Here is a 22528-nt window from a genome sequence, read left to right as displayed (position 1 = left end):
CCCCAATAACTTTTTGCACACATGGGATCAATGGGATCTTTTGACACTTTATTCCTAATGGTGTACCCAAGATCTCCACCAAAATTCAGCCTTGTCGGAATATATGGAAATTGAAATATCTATATTGAGCGGAGTAGAGGTTGCTCACATAATCTCGTATGCCAAGTTGTTTCGGCAGAGACAGCCTTGGCAGACTTATATATTCCGGAAATGAAGGTTCATACCTACCGACTGGAATTGGTTTTATGCTGGTATCAGATGGGTATATTTAGGGGTCCTGGTGGTCACCTTTGAGAGCGTCTGCCGAGCACTTCCGGCAAAAAAAATACTGACATATTTCGCTTTTCTGTATCTACTTGTAAATTCCTAACTGATGCCATGACTATTATTTCAGTATCAGATGGGTTAAATGACGCCCCTTTTTTCGCACCGGAAGTGACTATTTTTTTGGTACTTTCGCTTTTTTTTAAGTTCCGCCGCGGTAGACTATCAAATTCGGATTCAGCATCAGTTTTATGGGAAACCATTGTGCATTTCATCGCGGTATCAAGTAGGTACGAAATTATGCAGTCCGCTCTCCGTCTATTCGGGTAAGTAATTTCACAGTAAGGATAGGAGAAGTACCGAAAATCTATTGACTTATTTTGCAATGTTTATTGCAAATAAATAGCATGGACTGTTAAATTTTTATTTATTTCTTTTGTAATAAATTTAAACTAAATAACTATAATTATTGCATATCCTTTAAAACTAGTGGTCTCCTAGACCGCTCATAGGTCATAGTCACAGTATTAAGTATTGCCATTGTATTGCCATAATATGATAAAATGACATTGTACATACGTTCATTCATTGGTTTCGTTCGCGCCATTTTTTTTTAATTCGCATCGCATAGCACAAAGGCACAAACTGCCACAACAGTACGTTAGTACTATTATATATTCTGTGACAACAGGCCACAACCACGCCACACAGACACAAAACCACAAACGGAACGGCGCAACGCACGCGAACGAAACGAAATGCGAAATCGACCGGCCCGGCCAAGTGACATGGCGTTGCTTTGGCGCAATTAAATTCCGAATTTCACAGCCTTTACTTCTTAAAAGTATATTGTTTATGAATCACATTTAGTTTATTTTAGTTTAGAGGTGAGTTCAGTGTAAATATCATAGCATTATACAATCGTAATAGTTGTCTTCATTTCATAGTTCAGTGGGTTTAAATACCAAAGCTTTCTACCGTAACGACCGTCGTCAAAATTTCGAGATTAAATTACACGACATTTAATACGAACCGCAATAATGACATGTAATGTAGTCTAAACAAAGTGTCCTCTAGTTTTTAACAACGTTTTCAGTCAGGAATACTGAATTTGGCTGTCAGGAATACTGAATGGCTACATCGGCCTCTTGTTAGCTAAACCTAACAATCATTCTCAATCTGTTTCTTAACAAATTTATGCGCTGGATTAATAAAAATTTACTATTAAAGTTAATTTTCAGTCATGAGTACGTTAGATATAAACAAAATAGAGAATGAAGAAGAGAAGTCTCCAGATAAAAAGCAAATTGAAGCTGAAGAAAAAGAAATGATGCTTAAGACTGAGGCTGAAAACAATGAGATTAATGCGGAGTCGAAGGAGGGTGAGGGCCTGGTGAAAGCGGCGCTGTCCGCGGACGTAATCGAGCAGGGCCGTGAGGTGAAACCAAAGTTCATTCCTATAGGAGCCATCAAAATGCCCGGGTTCTTTACTAGGAATTCAGATAAGACTAAGGTTGGTATTCTGTTATTGATCTTAAATCATTTGAAATTGTTTGGTCAGACCAATTTGTTGTGATTTATGGTAATGATGTGTTGTTGATGTGGTGTGATGTATTCTTTGTCAATTAAATAATAGGAAGAGGAAGCGATAGAAAAGGATCCAGAAAATGATAAGGCAGATGAGAGTGCTAAGCCCAAACGCAACCACTTCCAGTTCCTCCACACATGCCCATTCACCAAGTTCTTGCATCACCCCACCCAGAATGATAAAGGTTAGTCTAGCAGAGCATTAGTAGAGTAACTGTAATTTAATTTGGATTTTTATGTATAATAACTAGAATTGTAAAATTTGCAAAGGCTTTTTGGCTATTACAAGAGTACTTAAGTCCCAAGAAATGAGTGCTCTATAATTAAATCAAAGTATTCTTATAAAGGAACATAAATGTGATTTCCGGGCCAGTGACTATTTTAATAAATAATTAACAAGTTCCTAGAAATACCATACATAACTTGCAACCAAGTCTACACTAGCCCTTAATTTGACAGTGTTCACTATGTGCACCACAATTAACACAATTCAAGACTACCTTTTTATATTTTATTTGTATGTATTTGAACCATGAACATACCCTGGGACTTTCGGGGCACGGATGATTGACATTAGCCAAAGCTACAGGATTCAAGCCTGTCCATCAGCAGTAGTTTAAAAATCTAAAATTTCCAAATTAAAGGAGCGTAAAAGGAAAAAGCATTTTTAATACATTGAAGTTGGTTTTAAATAAGAATTTTGGCTATAGCACACTAAACATCATAAATGGATTGTTACAAGGCAATAAAGTAGAACTGCGATTGCCAACACATCATGGAACAATTTTGATTTCTTCAAGAAATTTAAATATGCTCCTATTACAACTGCAAACATAGAAAGATCATTCAGTGGGTTAAAATGGATATTCACAGCAAGACGCCACTGCTTAACTGTTCCAAATTTAGAAAAGATATTAATAATTTATTTCGAAAATCATATGAAATTTACTGCAGGTAATTAATTAACGTTTTTTTATTATTATCTAATAACATAAGCCTTGTTACTAAACCTAAAGTACTAGTATAGTTTACAATTTGCAGTGAGGTAATTGTTCATTAGGCATAATATGTTATGTCAGAATAAGTTACCTATTAAAACTATTAAGGTCAACTCTTTAGCAAATTGTTTGTGCCCCGAAAGTTCCGGGGTATGATCATGAACTTTTCAATTTTGAAAATTTCAGGGCTAGTATACATTAAAATTATAAAGCTTATTTCTCTTTTTCTTGACATCCACAGCCAGTCAGCATGTGTGTAAAGTTATTTGTATATAAGAATCAGATAGTGATTTCTACAAGTTTGTTTGCTTTCTGCAACCTTTTTCTTTATATATGGTATCTTTATAGTATAGTAACTTCCAGATGTAAGGCTGTAATAACCAAAATTCACTGTATTTGTCATTGCCAGAAATATTTATTGTGCCTGTTTCCATTTGTGTTTTAATTGCTTAGGTCCAATCTATGTATCATATCCATTCCATCTCATCCAGCTATCTAACAGTTAGAAAAAAATCACGTTTTTTTTGCAAAGAACCAAAAATAAGTTTTTTTTTTCAAAAAATCCAAGTTGTGGTTTTTCTTGATATTTTGAAAAAAAACGAAGTTTTACAAAAATACGAATAAATATGAAGATACGCAAAACAAAATATATATAGCCAATTTTGAGGCAGTTATTTGGGGCCATCGCATGGTCAGCATCAGTGGAAAGTCTTTTCCACCTTTGGATTTATATATTCTCAAGTCAGGAACAGATTAGGAACGAAAAAGCTGGAAAGTTGGTGTTTCTATTTAAATATTATAATAATTCTAACACAATGTGATTAGGTTAACGTGTATGTATGAGTATGTGCTTATCTCTCTTTTATTTTAAATTTAAATTTTTGGTTTGTATGAGAAATAGAATAGAATAAAATTTTACCGAAAAAAACATTTAATTTAAATCAAAGTCATTTAATGACGCTAAACCTGCTATCTAAAACATCTAAAACCTCTTTGAGTAAGTAGGTATTAAAAAAAGCTTTTCTTGATAAATGAATTATTTTAAAACAGTACATAAGTAAGGACCAATAGCTACTCATGCATGAGATATGTAGTTGTTTATTATTTGTACAAATTACGACTACAAAGAGTTAAAGAACATAAGTAGCTATGTAAATATACATTACAGATGATAGCAACATAGATGAAAAAAAGGGCAGTCGTTTGTTCAATGTTAAATATCCAAAGATATTTAAAAAGGGGTCTAGCAAAGATCCTGAAGCTACTCTCGCGTCAATGGAGACTTTAGAAGATAAACTAGACACACCCAATGATGGAATGGAAAATGTTAAATTAGATCCTGAAGTAAGTAATAAATGTCAAATTTATGAAATATTACATAAAAAAAAAATTAGGACAACTGGGTAATATAAAAGATTTTCCATTTTAGGAGGCTGTTGATGGTAAAGTGGCCACCAAACTGCCACTGAAAGAAAGAATTCGACAGAAGAAATTCATTATTGGCAAGTATTTGTAATTCCAATAAAAAATATATTTTTTCTTCAGTGCAGTTTGTATCTACTGGCTTTGCTGCTATTTAAAAACTTTTTTACTTTGTTAAAACAATTTTTTTTTATTGGTATGAATATGAAAAGAATTCAAATGAAAAACATTGTTTATGGGGCAGTTCAATAAAAATAGATTATAGACTGGAAAAAATATCATGCTTCAACCAATTAGTAATAGTTAGTGGCTTCATTTTATATTCATCATCATCATCATCATCCCAGCCTATATACGTCCCACTGCTGGGCACAGGCCTCCTCTCAGAACAAGAGGGCTTGGGCCATAGTTCCCACGCGGGCCCAGGGCGGATTGGGAACTTCACACGCACCATTGAATTGCTTCGCAGGTTTGTGCAGGTTTCCTCACGATGTTTCCTTCACCGCAAAGCTCGTGGTAAATTTCAAATGAAATTCCGCACATGAATTTCGAAAAACTCAGAGGTGCGAGCCGGGGTTTGAACCCACAACCCTCTGCTTGAGAGGCGATAGGTCAAACCACTAGGCCACCACGGCTTATTTTATATTACGTTATACCAAGTATTGTCACTTTCTTATTATGTATAATGTCTTTCTTATTTATTTTAGTTTATATGAACTTGTTAATCTATATATAGCCATATAGATAATATTAATACACCATAAGCCCCATATACACTACTGCATATACTAACATAACTTTTTAGTATTCTATGTTTCCTCCTAAACATGCACAAGCTCAGGGGACTGTAAGTGCTAACTCTAATCTATGATCACATCTCTACAGACGACATTGTGGTGTGCTGCATTGTAGTACTAGTGCTGCTGGCAGTGATAATAGGCGTGATCGTAGGCGCACGCGCCGGCCCGCCCGCGGAGCGCCCGCTCAGACTCGGACGCTACATAACCACCATATCCTCTTGCGGACCTGTCGAAGGGTAAGTCTACAGACTAGAGTTTTGAAACAATAGTTACTATGCAACCTTAAAGTTAACCAGCAATTTTCGTGTAAAAACCAGCATTGGACAAAAACATAAGGGCATATTTCCTTAATTAATTCTGATTTCATGTTTCCTGTGGTCAGTCATAAACAATAAATTTGCCAGTAAAGTAAAATACTTTGGCTTTGCGATCCATTTTACTAAAATACACATGTTATGTTACAGGATATTGGATGAAGGCGTGTACAAGTTCTATAGCATCCCATATGCTCTGCCACCCATTGAAGAAAAAAGGTTCACCTATGCCACTCCTTTAAATAACATATCAATGTGCTGGAATGATACCCTGCAAGCACATAACCCTGGCCCACTTTGTATGCAATTCTTAGAAAATGGAACCATTACTGGAGAAGAAGACTGTTTGACATTAGATGTGGTCACTCCGCATGTAAGGTACGACTCTCAGCTCCCCGTAGTTATTCTGATCGGAGCAAATACGTTGGCCGGAGGTATCAGTCCCGCCCAGCCGTCTGCTCTATACGCTCGCACCAAAGAAGTAGTATTTGTGCGACCTAACTTTAGATTGGGCCCTTTCGGCTTCTTGGCGCTAGATATTCTCTCCAATTCCAAGTATCCACAGACCTCAGGAAATTACGGACTCAGCGACCTTTTGGCTGCATTACAATGGGTGAATTTAAACATTCAACATTTTGGTGGCGATCCTAAGTCAGTGACGTTGCTTGGCCACCGAGCCGGGGCAACGCTGACAGCCGCTTTGACCACTGTAACGAAAGCTCGTAAATTATATTCAAGAGCATGGCTTTCCTCTGGTTCCGTTATATTTCCTGGCGAACCTCTGGAACAGTCTCAAAAGAACAATGAATTATTCAAACAGAACAGCAAATGTTTGACTGACGCTGACTGTTTACGCCGTTTGCCTGCACCCGCAATCCTGACTGCTATGCCAGATACGTGGTTAGGGAACGATATCGGGACTTTGCCTAAAAGTGGCGAAATAAAACATTCGTGGTTGGTGCTTGATGGGGACCTCTTGAGACTTCACGCCTATGAGAGCTGGGACATTCAGAAAGAAGCTAAAGAGACAGGAAAGGAAAAGGCTTTCAAACCTATCGTTTTCGGAACCACTCAGCACTCGGGCCACTCGGAAACATTGCGAATGAAACATTTGAATTGGACAGCAGAACTTGTGGAGAAAATCATCAATGATAGTGTCATTGGCGAAAAAAATTTGACGAAGTCGGTGTTTAAACATTTCAATAAAACATACGAAGGTTTGGTAGAATTGATATCGTCGGTTCGTACACTGTGTCCTTTGGTCAGCCTGTCTCGATTGAGATTGGTGGCGCCCCTGTACGTCGTAATGGGTTCGGGCGCTGGCGGGGGCTCAGCGAGGCGCGCAACCGCGGGCGGCGCCGCCGGCTCGGGCTTGGCTGCGGTCGACGCAGACATCGAAGCCATTCTCGGAACGTTCGACTCTGAGGTTCCTGAGCAACGACGGTTCATGTCTTCGATGCAGCAACTATTCTATTACTACGTGTGGCACGGCACTTCGCCCGGGCCCGACACCGGCTTGATCGCGGTTGGTCAAGATTTGCTTCCTCTTCATGGCCTCCCCGCTTGTGATTTGCTCATCCAAGAAGATATAGTGCCGAGATACGCACATGTCGATTAGGTCAAGGTTAATTGAGTCTTGACATTTTAATTTTTTGCTATAACAAAATTCTCTTTCACTGCTTTTAATACTAGACTGATTTTAATTGTTTTTTTATGCACGCATGAAATTATGCACATATTTTACATGTAGGATTTTGACAATGTTGATTTGTTTTTCTATAGTTATCGTAAGTCACCGTGTCGTAGACACTTTAATAATGATTTCATTTTTATTAGATCCCATTACATTTCTATACAACCACTAATTTGTATTAGCAACGGACTGCGTCGCTAGGAGGACCACTAGATAATCCTTTGGCATCTTTTAGACAATATTTTTCTTATAGATGAACTATAGATAGCCATTGATAAAATGAGGCCATAATATGTTAACAAAGACTCAAATCCCAATTTGAATAAGACTGATCATGATTCTCAATTTACAGCACTTTTGAAATACTCGAAACGAAAATGTTGATCTCTATTATCCACCAAATAATATTATTTTGATTTGTACATTTTCACCAAAATGTTTTTTATAGCAATAAGTATAACAATAAATTAATTTATCTTAATGGTTTAGATAACCAAATAGAATCAACATTCAATTTGTAATTAGATTTAAGATTTAGGGGCTGTTTCACCATTCATTGATTAGTATTAACTGACGGTTAAATGTGATGCCGTCTCTGTCAATTCGAACAAAACAAATAGATTTGGCATCACATTTAACCGTCAGTTGACACTAATCAATGGATGGTGAAACAGCCCCTTAAGGTAAGATAAGTGGAATAATTTTCAAGGGCGCCCACCGAAATATTTGTCACTACCATTATGTTGTTTTACTGTTTCACAAAAGCTGGTTTTATTCTGGTAATCATTTTAAAAACGGTTTTTTGCGTTGCTTTTTACAGTAATGCTAGTAACTGTATGGGTTAGACCTAGCTGGAGCCGAGAGCTTTGTTTAACATAAAATAATAATGTATGTTTGTATATTAGATGTTTGCTAACCACATGCATAAATTATCTACTATTAGACCTGTGAGTACATGAATTTAAAGGTTAAATCAGTATTTTTTAGTGTAATATAATTTAAAAAGGGTTTCCTTGGGTAAGATATACGCTTGTAAGTCGGTGTCCATAATATACATTTAATAAATTTGAAATTGTGATTTGTTTTAAGTCTGATATTTCCAAAGAGTGAATTTTGTACACGATAATTTGTTTATAGGTTTTGCTTAGGTAGAATATTTTAAGTTTTTGTACGTATTTGTGTGAGGAGTAGAGTAGGATGACTCGACGAGGGATCCAAGCTCCTCTGCACGTTCTCTTGCCAAATGATTTTGCACTAGGCAGCCATTGCTAAGCAGCTTTCGTAATTTTGTAAAATAATAAATAAATAAAATGTAACATTGATACGTTATTTGTCTTTATAATCCTATTTTAATAAAATCACATTCAGGGGCCTTTTTGTCTATTGCACTTGGAATCAATCGTTTTCACCACTTCCTTCTGACACATGGTATAAGACGAGGGCAGAAAAACCGGCCAAGTGAGAGTCAGACTCGCGCACGAAGGGTTCTGTACCATCTATACAACATTCATTAGACGTTAGCAAAAATAATCACGTTTGTTGTATGGGAGTCCCCCTTAAATATTTATTTTATTGTTTTTTAGTATTTGTTGTTATAGCCGCCTCAGTTATACATACTCTGTGAAAATTTCAACTGTCTTTACTATCACGGTTCATGAGATACAGCCTGGTGACAGACGGACAGTGAAATCTTAGTAATAGGGTTTCCATTTTTACCATTTGGGTACCTACGGAACCCTAAAATGATAGTGAATGAGATCGCGAATGTCAGCGCGTACCGGCCGGCCTCAGGCTATGAGCCTAGGAGGAGGGTGCTATAGCCAAAAATTTAGTCTCGAATTTAGATCTTTTGCTTGCACCTACAAATTCCAATTTTAAGCGATATAAAGTAACAAACTTATTAACTGGATAAAAATATACATAACGACGACGCAGCCTCATATCACGTTGTGGGTTGCGGTTAAATTACTTTCGTGGATAAAGGTATTTGCCAAATATCATTCGGTAAATGCGTCCTTCTTTACATTTTACAATGGCGCTAAGTGCGGATGAATTAAAATACGTATCAAAGGAATGATAGTCGGCGGGGTTTATAATAAAAATAATACCAGTAAAGTTTCTCTTTATTTATTTTGCACACGCAAATTATAAAAAGACGGTTTAATTTTGTAATAAATAAACGTATCTAACTTGTATAAATTATAGAAGATAACTAAAATGAAAATGATAAATTAACACTTTGGTAAAGTTTAGGTTTTAGCATTCAATAAACAAGTTTAAAAAACAATCTTATTTTTTTAAAATCTTAACCTCGAAATAAGTAAATAACAAAACACGATTACATCAAACTGTAATTTAAATTAATCATAAAAAGAATATTCAATTCATCAATATTGGGTCTAAAACGCATAAAACAAGCTGCCAGTTGCCGAAATGTCAAAATTAAAACAAAACAAAAGGTTGCCAAAAAAATATTTCCAAACAATCAGTGATTGCGTTCTCTGAGCGGAGAAATAACAGCGGGTAAGTTTTCTTTGCCTATTTTATGTGTTTTTCGCATCACCGATGGAGACTTAGGTTTCGAGTGAATCTGCTCAGATTCTTTCTTGAGTTTATCGATAATAGAGGACTGTTTGGCCACCGTCATCGTCAATTCTTCATTTTCCTGGCGCAGCAAGGATAGCTCCACTACCAGCGACTGTTGATCTTGTATCTAAACAAAAATAAAACACAATGTACTTACCTATAATAATTTTATTTGGCGACGAAATTGACTATGTTTATGCAAATCCAAAGGGAGCTATTTATTATAATAATAATAGTGCGACGATATGTTGCGAAGAATGTGTTTGTCATGAACGCTGTTTCCACATTCCACCAGAGATATGCGGAGCGAGGATAGGTAAATGAAGCGTGTAGGGACACAGTATGTATGTATGTATGTAAACTCTTTATTGTACAAAAGAAAATTACCAAAATACAATTGACAACTTTGAAGCCGTGGTGGCGTAGTGGTTTGACCTATCGCCTCTCAAGCAGAGGGTCGTGGGTTCAAACCCCGGCTCGCACCTCTGAGTTTTTCGAAATTCATGTGCGGAATTTCATTTGAAATTTACCACGAGCTTTACGGTGAAGCAAAACATCGTGAGGAAACCTGCACAAACCTGCGAAGCAATTCAATGGTGCGTGTGAAGTTCCCAATCCGCACTGGGCCCGCGTGGGAACTATGGCCCAAGCCTTCTTGTTCTGAGAGGCCTGTGCCCAGCAGTGGGACGTATATAGGCTGGGATGATGATGAATTGACAAACTTTGAGATACTTGTACAAAGGCGGACTTATCCATTTAAGGGATCTCTACCAGTCAACCTTTGAGTGGGTGAGAGGAGCAATACGTTAGGGTCTGGTCCAACAAAGAGTGAGTTTAAGAGTTAAAATAGTAGACCCTAAAAAACGCGATAGCCCTAGAACACTTGTCCCAAGCTACTAATAACGGCGAAGTATGCAGCTGGGTCTCCTCCCACCCGCGTCTCACCCCTCACGCCCCGCACGATTGCTCTGTCTAGACGCCTCCGTCGGATTACTGTAGGGAAACTTGTTATACAGTGACAATAGTATCGCCGATTTTTATATGGCATAATGGCATAGCGAAATACTAGTTTGGACAATAGGTACAATAGTATTTTCACGGAATTCCAAATAGCGCTGACCTTAACATAGGGCATAATGACATGGTCAAAGGAACGAACAGCTAACTACCATAAAATGGGTTAAGGTTAAATGAAGGCCAGCAAAGTAAGCGTGCTGTGAGAGCAGCAGACGTAGCGCCAGAACAGAACAGCAGCTACATAAGTAGGTTGGGTTAGGGTAGAACTGCGGCCACAACAGCGCGCGAGCCGAGCGAGCGAAGCGAAGCAAGCGTGCCGCGGCAGCGGCCGGCGAAGCGCCAAAATCTTACTGCTGCCAATAAAGGTTAGGCTAAATAATAACCGTAATTTAACTGTAAGCAATGTCTAGTAAATATCAAAAGTATTCAGTAAGTAGGTAACAATGGGCTCTTTTACACATTTATTTTAAACTACTCTACGTAAAATGTTATTCTGCTTTTTGTCCTTTTTGAAAACTAAATACTATGAAATATATCACATATGAATATTATTTTCATCGATATTATGCCATGTTAATATTCTGCTTTCGAAAATTATGAGAAATGATAGTATGCGAAATGCGAAAAAATATATGCAAAAAGCAATTCGGTGATATGACGATTCTGTTCAAGGACTTGATTCCAGTAGCGTGCAGGACTACAGATAGTTATTCAGTAGGCACTGGTCTTGACTTGACAGACGTAGGTTAGTCCTTCTAAGAAGTAGGCTATGTGAAAGTAGTCGTTTTGGGAAATGCCCCTTCTGGGAATTGGGTCTTTATAGGAATGGTCATAATGGGACGTGGTCTTCCAGACATATGATCGTTTTGGGAAGTCAGTGCATGTTCTGGACGTTACGAGACTGGTCATTCTAAGAAGTAGGCAATATGAAAGTAGTCGTTTTGGAAAATGGTCTTTCTGGGAAGTGGTCAATCTGGGCATGGCTCTTTATAGGAATGGTCATTATGGGAAGTGACAGATCTTCCAGACGGTTTACTAATGTTTCGGCGAAAAACGTTTGGCAACATGTTTCATTTCGCAACTTTTCATTTCCCAACTGTTAAATATTTCTGAAACTGTAAATATATCAGGATTTTTATAAAAGTAACCTAACCTAACCTAAAGGGTTCTACACGGTGGCCCTGAAATAAATCCTGAAATATTTACAGTTTTAGAGTTTGCGAAATGAAAAGTTGCGAAATGAAACAGGTTGCCAAACGTTACGTTGCGAAAAGGCAGCACTCGCTTCCAGACATATGGTCGTTTTGGGAAGTGGCCATTACGTGACGAAAGGGTTCGAGAAATTTTCCAGTCGCATACGGCTAGCGTCGCCTCTGTATACAATATTCGACGCAGTGGCTTTATAAATGTTTATGCCCTCGAATGAAGCACAAGATCCTTGTGATACCTGTTGGTGCAGGCGCTGGTTGTCAGCCTCGAGTCCAGCCAGCGCGGCGGCGGCGTGTGCGAGCAAAACGCGGGCTTGCTCGGCCGCCGCCGCCGCCTGTCCCGCCTGTTCTGTCGCCATCGTGCATAGAACGCGCTTTTTCTCCACCTGACGAACAAAATTAACATCAATCCTACTTCCTACTATTCTGCCCTCCTTATTATTGTAAAGCAGTACTTAGTGATGCAGTACTTGCAAAATGTCGGTTTATAGAAAAACGTGTTAAACATAGTATTTTTCACGTATTTTTGTACAAGTAAGTACTACGCTTTTCGTTACATGAAAAAACAGGTTTAAAATATTATAAAACAAACGTTTAAAAACTTTTTTCCTATAGTATAGTACAGATCTGTTCACTCAGGAAGGAGCGCCCCTTCACATTTCATAATGTAGTTGTAAGCGTATCCGTACGACAAGTCTATGTGAGCGTAGATCAAACGTGTCCTCAGTCGCAAGCGTATCGTCAGCCACGCACACTTAGACCAAAGACAACGTGTAAGTACGAGGTTTACTCGTACTATTGCACATTGATAATTAGTTGTGAAGCCCGGGCGCTCCGTCGTGAGTGAACAGATCTGTTATACTCCTTGAGATGTCATCATCATCATCACCATCATCATCATCATCACCATCATCATCATCAGCCTATAGCAGTCCACATAGGCCTTCCCCAAAGAGTGCCATTGCGCCCTGTCCTCGGCTAGACGCATACAGCTTCTACCAGCAGCCTTCCGATCGTCATTTTACCTGGCCGGAGGGCGCCCTACACTACGTTTGCCATAACGCGGTCTCCACTCTAGAACTCGTTTACTCTAGCGTTTGTCGGTTCTGTGATAGATGTGACCAGACCAGCTCACTAGCACTTCTACTCGTCCAGGATGGCTTACTTACTGGTCTTTGCAGTAATATACTATTTTTTTGTTGCTCCAATATCGCACAAAAAAGTTCACAGACGCGTGTCTCGAGCGGATGGCACTCGCTCTCGCGCTGGTCCCAACCGGTCCGAGATATCGTGTCCGTGAGCAGTGTCTATGTGTGCGTTGCTCGAGCGCACTTTGTGTATAGATTGATTTCTGTACCTACCTATCTTTTTTGTGGTAATGGTTACTTCTTCACTCCGAAACGGCTGCTGGACGAATTCGCACAAACTTTGGAACAGGCTGGGCAGATTTGACTATTTGGTATGTACCTAGATTAACTAACCTACCTTCCGATCCCTAGTTTTCGAAAATATATATTAAAGTTTAGCATATTTAGTGGCATAAAATGCGTGGCAAGCTGGTGGTTTGGCCTTTCAAAGAGTGTCGCGCGTTCGAACGTGAGCTGCCATCTCAAGAGTTTTACGGTATAGAAAAACTTTGAATTTACTTTAGCTTTTGTGAAGAAAAACATCTCGAGGGGAAACCTGAATACACCTGCGTAGCAATTCAGTGGCATTTGTCAAGTTCTCAATGCGCACTGGGCCCTTGGATGGAACTACAGCCCAAGACCTCTCAATTCAGAGAAAGACTGCGTCCAGTAAAGGCCGAAAAAAATCTACTTTTGGTAATTTTACAAAATAAGCTGCATAGTGTGCGTCTGGTCATCAACTTCAAACTTACCTCATCGCGTAAGACCTGGATTTGAGAGCTAGATTCTTTTTTTAGAAGCTCCACATCCTCGATTAGCTCACTCTGTATAGTTCCAAGTTCGCGGTACGCCTCTTGCTCCACGTTCTGAAGACTCTCTATCAGCGTGACGTTATGCTCCATTATACGAGTATGTTCCTTCGCCAGAGCTGCTTTAGATTTCAAAATGTTAACAAGGGCTTCTTTATATTCATTGCATTCCAAAAGGGAGTTGTTCAAAGAGTTTTTATACGTGCTGACTTCGTTTTCTAAGACCTCCTTAGCGTTAGTCAAACTTTGAACCTTCTCTTCTAAGAGTTCCAGTTCATTGTCTGACTCTCTAAGGCGCATGGTTAAGACTTGAACGATATCTCTAGTGACTGACAGAGACATCTCAAACTGATTCTTTTCTCTGACTGTTTTCTCTACTTCTACAGTAAGTTTATTGATTGTATTTTCAAAATCAATGAACTTAGATTTTGATTCATCTTTTAGTTCGTTAGTTTCTTTAACAATGCCCTGTTTCTCAGCCTTTAAGATGTCATACTCATCTTTTAAAGCATCAAAGTCTCTCTGCAAATTTAGATTTTTCTGCTCTGCCATGGTAATATTAAATTTCAATTCTTTAGTTTCCCTCTCCAAAGAAAACAGTTTTTCCTGCTGCTGAGCCCAATGTTCTTGAATAGACCTGCTGCGCTCTTCAAACTGAATCTCGCATAGTCTCAGTTTCTCATGAGTAGCCTCATCAATTTGTTCAAGCTTTGCTTTCATTTCATTATCTTTGTTCGCCAATTGTTGTTGTAAGTCATGTACAATCTCTTCCTTTTCTTTGTTTATCTGATGTTTAAGGGACTCTATCAGGATACTGTAATGATCTCTTATGTGTTCTTGGTCACTTTTAGATCTGTTTATAATTCCTTGTTTTTCTTCTTCAAATTTCAACTTCATACTTTCAAGCTCTGCTTTATACTCTCGCCGAATACTCTCATTGGCCTCCAGTGCCAAAGCATGGTGTCCTTTTAAAATTTCAAGCCTAGATCTTGTTTCTTCTAACATAGTTTCCATATTACTAAGTTTATCTTGTAGATCTTTACACAAGCTATCTCTAATGGTTATAACTTCTTCAAGAGATGACAACTCTACTTGTTTACTGCTCACTTCCAGCTCCAGTTTTTCACAGAGTTGTTCCATTTCAGAAATTTTTAGTTCATATTTTTGTACAGTCTCATTATCATGAGCATCTTTCTTAGTATCATTTTTATTGATTTCAGATTCTTTATTATCATCGAGAGAAATTTGAGAGAGTTGTTTATTTAAAGTATCAGAGCTAGCATTTGCAGTGGCTTCTTTTATTTGTGTCCGTAATTTTGCAATTTCATTTTTGAGATCTTCAATTTGCTTGTTGTATTCATCAATAGTGTAGTCTTTGTTTCTGAAATAACAATGAATACAAAACTAAACGTTTTTTAAATGTTGAAACACTATTTAAAAAAAAACATGTTTGCGCAAAATCCTTGCTTATCAATTCAATTCAAAATGAAATAAACCTTACCTTATCTCAGCTTCTTGTGCTTTAATGATGTCATCACTCACTGCCTTACAGTTTTCACCTTTGTTTCCATTTTGAATTTTGCATGCTGGTTTGGAAGGTTTTCTGAGACTGGAAGGTGCCTTAAAATTTTTCTTCTCTGTCACTGGCTTAGGCTGAAAAATACAATAATTCTTTATTTAGAATTTTGAAGGCTACAATAGCTGACCTCATATTATATTAGGCTTCCAACCAATGTATTGTATCTCATTCAAGGATCTAGTTGAAGTATCTAAAGATTTGTATAAAAACAAAACTATAATTAATACAGTCAAATAACTTGTCAAAAATCTTAATTTAGATTTAAAACTACAGTTCTCTGTAGCTACTATTTACATATTCAAACTAGAACTTATTTTAAGTGAGAAGGGAACAAAAGGCCAGACCCCTTGATAAAATGCAAGTACAATGGCTTTGTAGGTAGGTATTCAATTTCTTTGCGCTAAAGGGAGCATGGTGTAAAAGCAAATAATTTCAATTTGAAACTTTACTTTTGCTACTGAGCGAAATGATCTATTATTGCTTTCTCTACAAGGTACATTGATTATTCAATATTATCAATATCAATATCTAAGTATAAAATACTTACAAGTTCTTGTATCAGTACTAGACTGAGCCATGTATATACTACAGACTATTATACTACATTATAGGTACACTATATATTCACTATACATTTTTACATCATTTTCCTTTGGGCATTTTTCCTACAATATACCTATTGAGCACTATTTTCTCAAGCTCACACTCAAAAAATATATGATCAAAAAATGTATTCTGAAACAATAATATTTTTAAAACTAACTACAAAATACCTAAGCATCAGGTATTTGAAATACCAATTACTAAAATTACTTCATTAGTTAGTAATCAAAATACTAATACAAAACATGTATTTGTATTTTAATTACATCATCCCAGCCTGTTTATGTCCCACTGCTGGGCACGGTATAGGATCATTCATAAGTCCAATGGTTTATTTAGGTGTATGGATTCCCAATGCAAAGGAACTACAGGAAATACAGGAACCAAAGATAATACAACCGCTTCCAGGTAGGAACCTCAGCTATATAAGTTGTCTTATCTAGTGATTATGGTTTATGATGATGGACATGGGTCGTGGGATTAATGTTAAGTAGTTGATTAAGAACCTTACCGTAGCAAATGACGGCACACTTGGAGTGGAACTGCATACTGACTGCACATCACTGCAAGTCTTGGCTTTTATTGGAGTCACAGCTGGTGTCCTGCCACCTGTTGTTGGTTTCAATAACAATTTGGGTTTGTCAGCTTCGTGCTTCTTAGGCTCTTTTGATTGGTTTTTGATAGTACCTGAGTAAGGACATTTTAATTAATTTCGATTGTAATTATTGAAACAACTTTGCGATTACGCAGTTAAAGCATTACTTCAATTAATGTATCTTTAATATTATTTAATATTATGTAAGATAAGCTAGTTTTTAAATTATATTGTTGAATTTCATTGAAATATTAATAAAATATGTAGTGCAGTGCAGACGTACCTATACAATAAAGAAATAATCTTGTTCCATTCCATCCAACAAATTATTGTTGAAGAGTAAACAAAACAAATAATTTAATTAACTATCTATTTATGTATATCCTTAATTAATTAACAAAACAAAAGGGATAAATTGACAGGTTCAGAAAAAAAACTTACCTAATGGTTCGAATCTCTTGGCTTTGGAAAACATTGTTAACTGTGTAATATTACTATGAAAATAAAATTTATAATAAATCGAATATTACTTTGATTGAAGCGTTAACGTACACAACACAGCACGACAACACAATACTGAGCTGCAGCTGAGCGCTCGGTTCCGTTTCGCCCCTTCCGTCCGTTAAGTTAAGAACGCGCGCGAAATTGTTATGTTATGTAGTATTATTATTTTTTAGAACTAAAAACGAAAACCGTTAACTTAACGTTCCGTTTCAAGTATACAGCGTTGACGTCTTATTGCAGAAAGTATTTTATTGAGTAAATATTGAGTGGAAAAAGTTATATTTAATATAACAGTTACAATATGAAATAAAATCGTGCTTTTATGTATCACAGGTGGAGATCATGCCGAAATACGTGCTAGTTAAAATCGTAATGGTGACACTGAGTATCGATGGGTATCCACTATATACCCATACTTGCCAGCTTTCAAGTAAGACTTACCAACTCCGAAAAAAAAAAACTTTATATTTGGTCTGGGATTTGTACTATTACTTACTTATTCTACTGGGTATCAAACAAACAAGATTAAAATATTTTCGTGTAAGAATAATCTATGATATCATAAGGTGGATGATACAATGCAATGAAATGAAATTTGAATTATTTTGGTCCTTGACTAATGAAAATACTTCAATAATTAATGGTGGTTACAGAATTTCAGTAACAACCCATTTTAAACCAGGCTTTTCAGAGATATATCAAAAAATAAATACAAAAAATAGCATAACCAAATTATTTATTCCAGAACAAAGTTATTACATAGGCGGAGGTGGCGGCACAGGTAATAAGGGAGGTGGTGGAGGTACTCCCATCATGGGTGCCCCAGGAGGAGGGGGCAGACGCATCCCATGGTTCTCCCACATCTTAGGAGGTGGAGGCATACGCAGTGCCTCCATTTTAAAAGCAAACTGTAAGAAAAATTGCTTGGTGTCTTTGTTCCAGTGAGTCCAAAATTTAGAATCATGTTTCTCAACTTCTCTGCTTGGCACTTTGAATGCTATAGTCTCGTAGGGCTCTGCAGCAAAAAGAAGGTACTGCCATCTACGGTCTGGGGGCTCAATCTTCTGTTCATAGGCTGACATAAAACGATGCCTGGGCTGAATACCTTCAGCAATTTCTGAAATAATTGTACATTACATATGATGAAATAAATTAAGCTAAATATATGTATCTTTTTCTTTATCATATTTTTTTTTATTTCAATGATTCCCTACACATGATCTCTATTTCTATGCTTGTTGTCATTGTATTCGAATATTATTTAAATTACTATTAGCACAGTGTAACATAAAATAAGAATTAAAATATACTTGAATGGTTAGGTACCTGGATAATCTACTTGGAACAGCAAGCTCTGTTGACCATTTTCCGGATCCTTTTGCTTGGTAACTCTGTAACCAGGCCGACCAATCTTCACAAACTTTTTAGGCTCAATCCTGGGCTTCTCGGGAGCGAGTTGCTGGGGCGCTTCTTTGGCCTCTTTTGCAGCTCTTCGAGCTAAATTAGCCTGATGCTTTTTGCCTTGAGTGTGAGCCAAGTAACTTCCCTCATTATTGTGGAGAGTAAGACAAAGTTTGCACTCATAAGATCCTGTAGACAGAAACATAGTTGAAGTAAAATAATTCATACAGATTTGATTATGGTATCATTTCCACTCAAGAAGTTGTAAAACATAACCACAAATTTCATTTTTACATGGGGTCAATGTTGAAGATAAAAATATAATAATAAGATATTTGATTATAAAAACATACCTAGATGATTTTTCATAAAATAAGGATCTTTGTTCAAATCGATAGTCTCCAATGCAAGTTGCCGGAGTCGTTCGCGGCGATCCCGGTTGCTTTCGGACCATGATGCAACGCCACCTCCTCCTGTTTTCCCACCAGGTCTATTTTGGAAATCCATTTTTGTTCAGACTATGCACTTGATTTCCTTAATTTACGATCATAAAGTTTACTTATTCTATGTGATTGTAAATGACGACGCCAGCTTTTGCTTTGTCGAGTGACATTGACAGATTGACATGACAGCTCCCAGCTACACAGATAGGATAATAAAGTACCTCACTGAGTTTATAGGTACCGCTAATCAGAATATTCGTATGAGTTACAAAACATATAACAGTTTCATTTTAGTTCTGATTTTGGATTAACTAATATAAACATCCTTTTACTTAAAATTTCATGACGCAAATTACGTAACTTACTTACATTTGTAATGTTTTTGTTTCAACAAGTGAATGAATTCAAATCATTAGCAAATTTTATGAACGGATCGCTTATGTCATTTTCATTTGTATTTTTTAGAATATCTGTGAACTCTTTTCTGTTTGTCAAAGTTGGCGAAAGGTACATTTCCGAATATAAATCTGAAATTATTATTTTAATCTTTTGATTATTGTAACCAATGAATTGCAAATCGATACATCTTTAGCTAATTTGAGACCGGGACAAGTGATTTTGTGATAATATCGTTACATCCGTGTTCTGTGTTTATAACCTCTCAGTCATATCTCACCCTTGTTTTACAGATAGGCCGTCAAGATGTTGATGCCAAAAACAAACCGTGTTGCTATCTATGAATACCTTTTCAAGGAGGGCGTTATGGTAGCCAAGAAAGACTACCATGCCCCTAAACATCCCGACTTGGAGAAAATCCCTAACCTCCAGGTGATCAAAGCTATGCAGTCTCTCAAATCCCGAGGCTATGTGAAGGAACAATTCGCATGGAGGCATTTCTACTGGTAAGATATTGCTCTCAATAGTGATTCGCTTAATATTTGGACTTTGTATACAATCTTTCTGTTTGTTAGATAGGCACCAAAATACTCGTGTTGATTTATAGGTAGATTCGAAGGCTCTATCTCCTTGAGGCTGTCAATAGATCCTAGAAGAATGTAAAAAAGTGCTTTTTTAATGCATGTGTAATTCAAATAACTATATTAGAATGCAAATTACAAGTAATTTAGCTAGTTTGAAAATTATTCCAATTTTCATGTTTACAGCATGTAAGTATGTTCCTTATAAAAGTTTATAAACTTAATTTACTTATTTATTTTGCTAAATTTGCCTGTCTTGTTTGTATGTGTGATACATAACAATGTCAGTCAAAAATGATAGTGCCAAGAAATACAATCAACCAGCTAGTTCTAGGAGAACAACATTTCATGCAACTAATCTCTTATAATCATATGTATTCTCAGGTACCTCACAAACGAAGGTATTGAATATCTGCGGATATTCCTGCACCTGCCCCCTGAAATTGTGCCCGCCACCCTCAAGCGCTCCGCGCGCACAGAGACAGTCCGCCGCGGCGCCGTCGGCCGCCCCGACGCGCCCGCGCGTGCTGCGGAGGACCGCTCGGCCTACCGCCGCGCACCCACGACCCCGGGTGCACCTCACGACAAGAAGGCTGATGTTGGCCCCGGCTCTGCTGATGTTGAATTCGTAAGTTTTCGTAAAACACTAGGTTTAACCCATGGTTTTGACTCTACAAACAATTTAATAATTAATAAGTTCTCCTTTCCTATTGCACCTCTATGATTCTCATGGAATATATCTGTTGAATTTGATGTCTAGTTTAGCTCTAGTAGTTTAGATTACAGCAGTTTTTTACATTTTTAGCACAAAGCTATACTGCCACCATTAGATCAAAAGGCCAAGTGTAAACCTGCTTCAACCTGTATTTATCTTTATAAGTATGTTTATCCGTGTTGCCTAGTATCCATAGTATAAGCTTTGCTTAGTTTGGGACTAGGTCAATTGGTGTCAAGTGTCCCATGATATTTATTTATTATTATTATTATTAAAAAGAAAAAGCACAATTCTTATGTGTACACTAGTGCTCTTTATTTTTGGAAAACTTTGGTTCTTTGCTTCAAAAAGAAAAAGCACAGGTGCACATACACATTTGTGCTTTTTCTTGTTGGAGCATATTTGCAATTGTGCCTTTTGATCTAATGGTGGCCATAAATCATTTTATACTTGTTATTGCATGAGGATATTTTATCTTCTATGATGTACTATTTGAATGGATATAGGTATCCATTCAAACTATGGTAAAAGTTATCAATTTGTTCAACTGCAGTCAAATGTAAGATTGTAGGGTTGCTAATGTTACTGTAAGGGTATTCTTTTAACCCAACTGCCCGAAGGAGGGTTATGTTTTTCAAGCGTATGTTTAATGCTTATGACTGGGACCTGTTAATATGGTTCACTTTAGAGTTATTTTTACTGTTTATTCATACTTTATAAAATATGTAAATACTTGCTAGGTTAACACATAAAATTTCACAAGGAACTAGAAAATATGTTTTAAATAGTAATGCAATAAAAAAATTGTTAAAAACTGTTATCCAAGTGAATTTTGTGAAAGAATAGTTTTATCAAACATTGTGTTTATTTGTTACAGAGAGGCGGATACGGACGAGGCAGCAGGCCCGCACCTTAAATAAGTTTAAATAAAAAAAATCTAAACTATCTTGTCTTTTACTTTTCTTTAAGAAAAACAACAAAAACTAAGTCAAAATCATGTCAGCTGTGCCGGAGTTACTACGCCACAGACATATTTATGTTTAGATCCTTTTGTCAAAGTAAGTCATGCCCCACACGTTTACCTCGCGAGGCGGCTCGCTCAGTGGGCAGACGGTTTTTGGCATTTTTATGACATGGCATACAGTAAACTACAAAAAGACCGATACTGTCTAAGTTACGAAGACATGTATTCACGACTATTACCTAATATAAGGTGGTCTCGTGGTCATTGGGAGTGCTTGCTTGGTAGAGCAGATCAGTATTTCTCACCAACTCATCGTCTACAATTTTACAAAGCTCAAGCTTGCCCTCGTATGGAATACTGTTCCCATCTCTGAGCTGGAGCGCCTCCCCCCTCCCTTTTTTGTGGTCCCTTTGACCGCATTCAACGAAGAGCCACTTGAATGTCAACTTTCTGGCCGGCTTGAACCGCTGTCATTGCGGAGGGATGTTGCATCCCTACATGGGCAGTGCTCTGGGGAGTTGTTTAATTTATTACCTGCTGCTAAGTTTCTCCATCGCACCGCTCCCAACCGACTACCTATTTTCAGCGTCACCACCTCAATATCTGGCAGTCAACTGGTGGTGGTGATAGATGGGTTTGTGTGATTTGTGTGTGTTCTTACAGTGTGGAGGTGGAGGAACTGCATGAACACGCATATTTTTGCATAAGCTTAGCTATCGTAAGGTCGCGGGTGAGCAAGGAAATTATTTTAGTTCATTGATATGGACCTCCGCAAAGTAACGCCTGATTCAATAAATTATACTTATGCAAATTGCGTGACAATACAATAATCTGGTAATGACATCCTAGTAGTCCCGCCAGGATCGTCTCCGCAGAACGGAACTCTTCAACGGTTAATGGCATCGATCTGAAATTGGGTATG

The 22528-nt window shown here is 37.4% G+C and overlaps 4 protein-coding genes and 1 long non-coding RNA gene across 7 annotated transcripts; 3 read left to right on the top strand and 2 right to left on the bottom strand.

Annotated features, from left to right (window-relative positions):
• The first annotated feature begins 921 nt into the window (after positions 1-921).
• Positions 922-8400, top strand: Nrt (Neurotactin). Of its 3 annotated transcripts, none has more exons than XM_074107469.1 (7): positions 922-1151; positions 1495-1777; positions 1901-2036; positions 4018-4193; positions 4279-4351; positions 5157-5307; positions 5536-8400. In XM_074107469.1, exons 2-7 carry the CDS (start codon positions 1508-1510, stop codon positions 7001-7003), a joined length of 2274 nt encoding a protein of 757 aa, XP_073963570.1. In that variant the 5' UTR covers positions 922-1151; positions 1495-1507; the 3' UTR covers positions 7004-8400. The 3 variants fall into 3 exon arrangements, with proteins under 3 accessions (XP_073963570.1, XP_073963578.1, XP_073963561.1); XM_074107460.1 differs by having other exon boundaries at positions 923-1151; positions 1506-1777; XM_074107477.1 differs by lacking the exons at positions 4018-4193; positions 4279-4351 and having other exon boundaries at positions 1506-1777.
• A 1132-nt stretch (positions 8401-9532) lies between these two features.
• On the top strand, positions 9533-17745 carry LOC141442534 (uncharacterized). The gene is made up of 3 exons (XR_012452943.1): positions 9533-9601; positions 16347-16415; positions 17440-17745. It is a non-coding gene; the product is annotated as an uncharacterized lncRNA (long non-coding RNA).
• On the bottom strand, positions 9560-17415 carry LOC141442482 (uncharacterized). Its single transcript, XM_074107499.1, has 6 exons — positions 17044-17415; positions 16519-16694; positions 15327-15478; positions 13769-15206; positions 12129-12275; positions 9560-9791 (listed from the first exon to the last, which is right to left on the bottom strand). Exons 1-6 carry the CDS (start codon positions 17075-17077, stop codon positions 9564-9566), a joined length of 2175 nt encoding a protein of 724 aa, XP_073963600.1. The 5' UTR covers positions 17078-17415; the 3' UTR covers positions 9560-9563.
• An 80-nt stretch (positions 17746-17825) lies between the features above and the next one.
• Positions 17826-19135, bottom strand: Sf3a2 (splicing factor 3a subunit 2). The gene is made up of 3 exons (XM_074107539.1): positions 18861-19135; positions 18433-18696; positions 17826-18223 (listed from the first exon to the last, which is right to left on the bottom strand). Exons 1-3 carry the CDS (start codon positions 19012-19014, stop codon positions 17862-17864), a joined length of 780 nt encoding a protein of 259 aa, XP_073963640.1. The 5' UTR covers positions 19015-19135; the 3' UTR covers positions 17826-17861.
• Positions 19136-19356: 221 nt separating this feature from the next.
• RpS10b (Ribosomal protein S10b) lies at positions 19357-21587 on the top strand. Its single transcript, XM_074107548.1, has 4 exons — positions 19357-19457; positions 19640-19852; positions 20312-20555; positions 21520-21587. The coding sequence occupies exons 2-4, from the start codon at positions 19653-19655 to the stop codon at positions 21556-21558; spliced, it is 483 nt and encodes a 160-aa protein (XP_073963649.1). The 5' UTR covers positions 19357-19457; positions 19640-19652; the 3' UTR covers positions 21559-21587.
• The last annotated feature ends 941 nt before the right edge of the window (positions 21588-22528 follow it).

Source organism: Choristoneura fumiferana, chromosome 2, assembly GCF_025370935.1.
Source record: "Choristoneura fumiferana chromosome 2, NRCan_CFum_1, whole genome shotgun sequence".
In the NCBI taxonomy this organism is placed as follows: Eukaryota; Metazoa; Arthropoda; class Insecta; order Lepidoptera; family Tortricidae; genus Choristoneura; species Choristoneura fumiferana.
This window is presented reverse-complemented; position numbering and strand designations above follow the sequence as displayed.

Coding starts and splice junctions, on each gene's coding strand:
- Nrt (XM_074107469.1), top strand. CDS start 1,508: ATGAGTACGTTAGATATAAACAAAATAGAGAATGAAGAAGAGAAGTCT. Junction 1,778..1,900: donor GGAATTCAGATAAGACTAAG/GTTGGTATTCTG, acceptor ATTAAATAATAG/GAAGAGGAAGCGATAGAAAA. Junction 2,037..4,017: donor CCCCACCCAGAATGATAAAG/GTTAGTCTAGCA, acceptor TATACATTACAG/ATGATAGCAACATAGATGAA.
- LOC141442482 (XM_074107499.1), bottom strand. CDS start 17,077: ATGTTTTCCAAAGCCAAGAGATTCGAACCATTAG. Junction 16,695..17,043: donor CAAGAGATTCGAACCATTAG/GTAAGTTTTTTT, acceptor GTCCTTACTCAG/GTACTATCAAAAACCAATCA. Junction 9,792..12,128: donor ACCAGCGCCTGCACCAACAG/GTATCACAAGGA, acceptor ATTTTTGTTTAG/ATACAAGATCAACAGTCGCT.
- Sf3a2 (XM_074107539.1), bottom strand. CDS start 19,014: ATGGATTTCCAAAATAGACCTGGTGGGAAAACAGGAGGAGGTGGCGTT. Junction 18,697..18,860: donor TTTTATGAAAAATCATCTAG/GTATGTTTTTAT, acceptor TTCTGTCTACAG/GATCTTATGAGTGCAAACTT. Junction 18,224..18,432: donor GTTCCAAGTAGATTATCCAG/GTACCTAACCAT, acceptor CAATTATTTCAG/AAATTGCTGAAGGTATTCAG.
- RpS10b (XM_074107548.1), top strand. CDS start 19,653: ATGTTGATGCCAAAAACAAACCGTGTTGCTATCTATGAATACCTTTTC. Junction 19,853..20,311: donor GCATGGAGGCATTTCTACTG/GTAAGATATTGC, acceptor ATGTATTCTCAG/GTACCTCACAAACGAAGGTA. Junction 20,556..21,519: donor GCTCTGCTGATGTTGAATTC/GTAAGTTTTCGT, acceptor TATTTGTTACAG/AGAGGCGGATACGGACGAGG.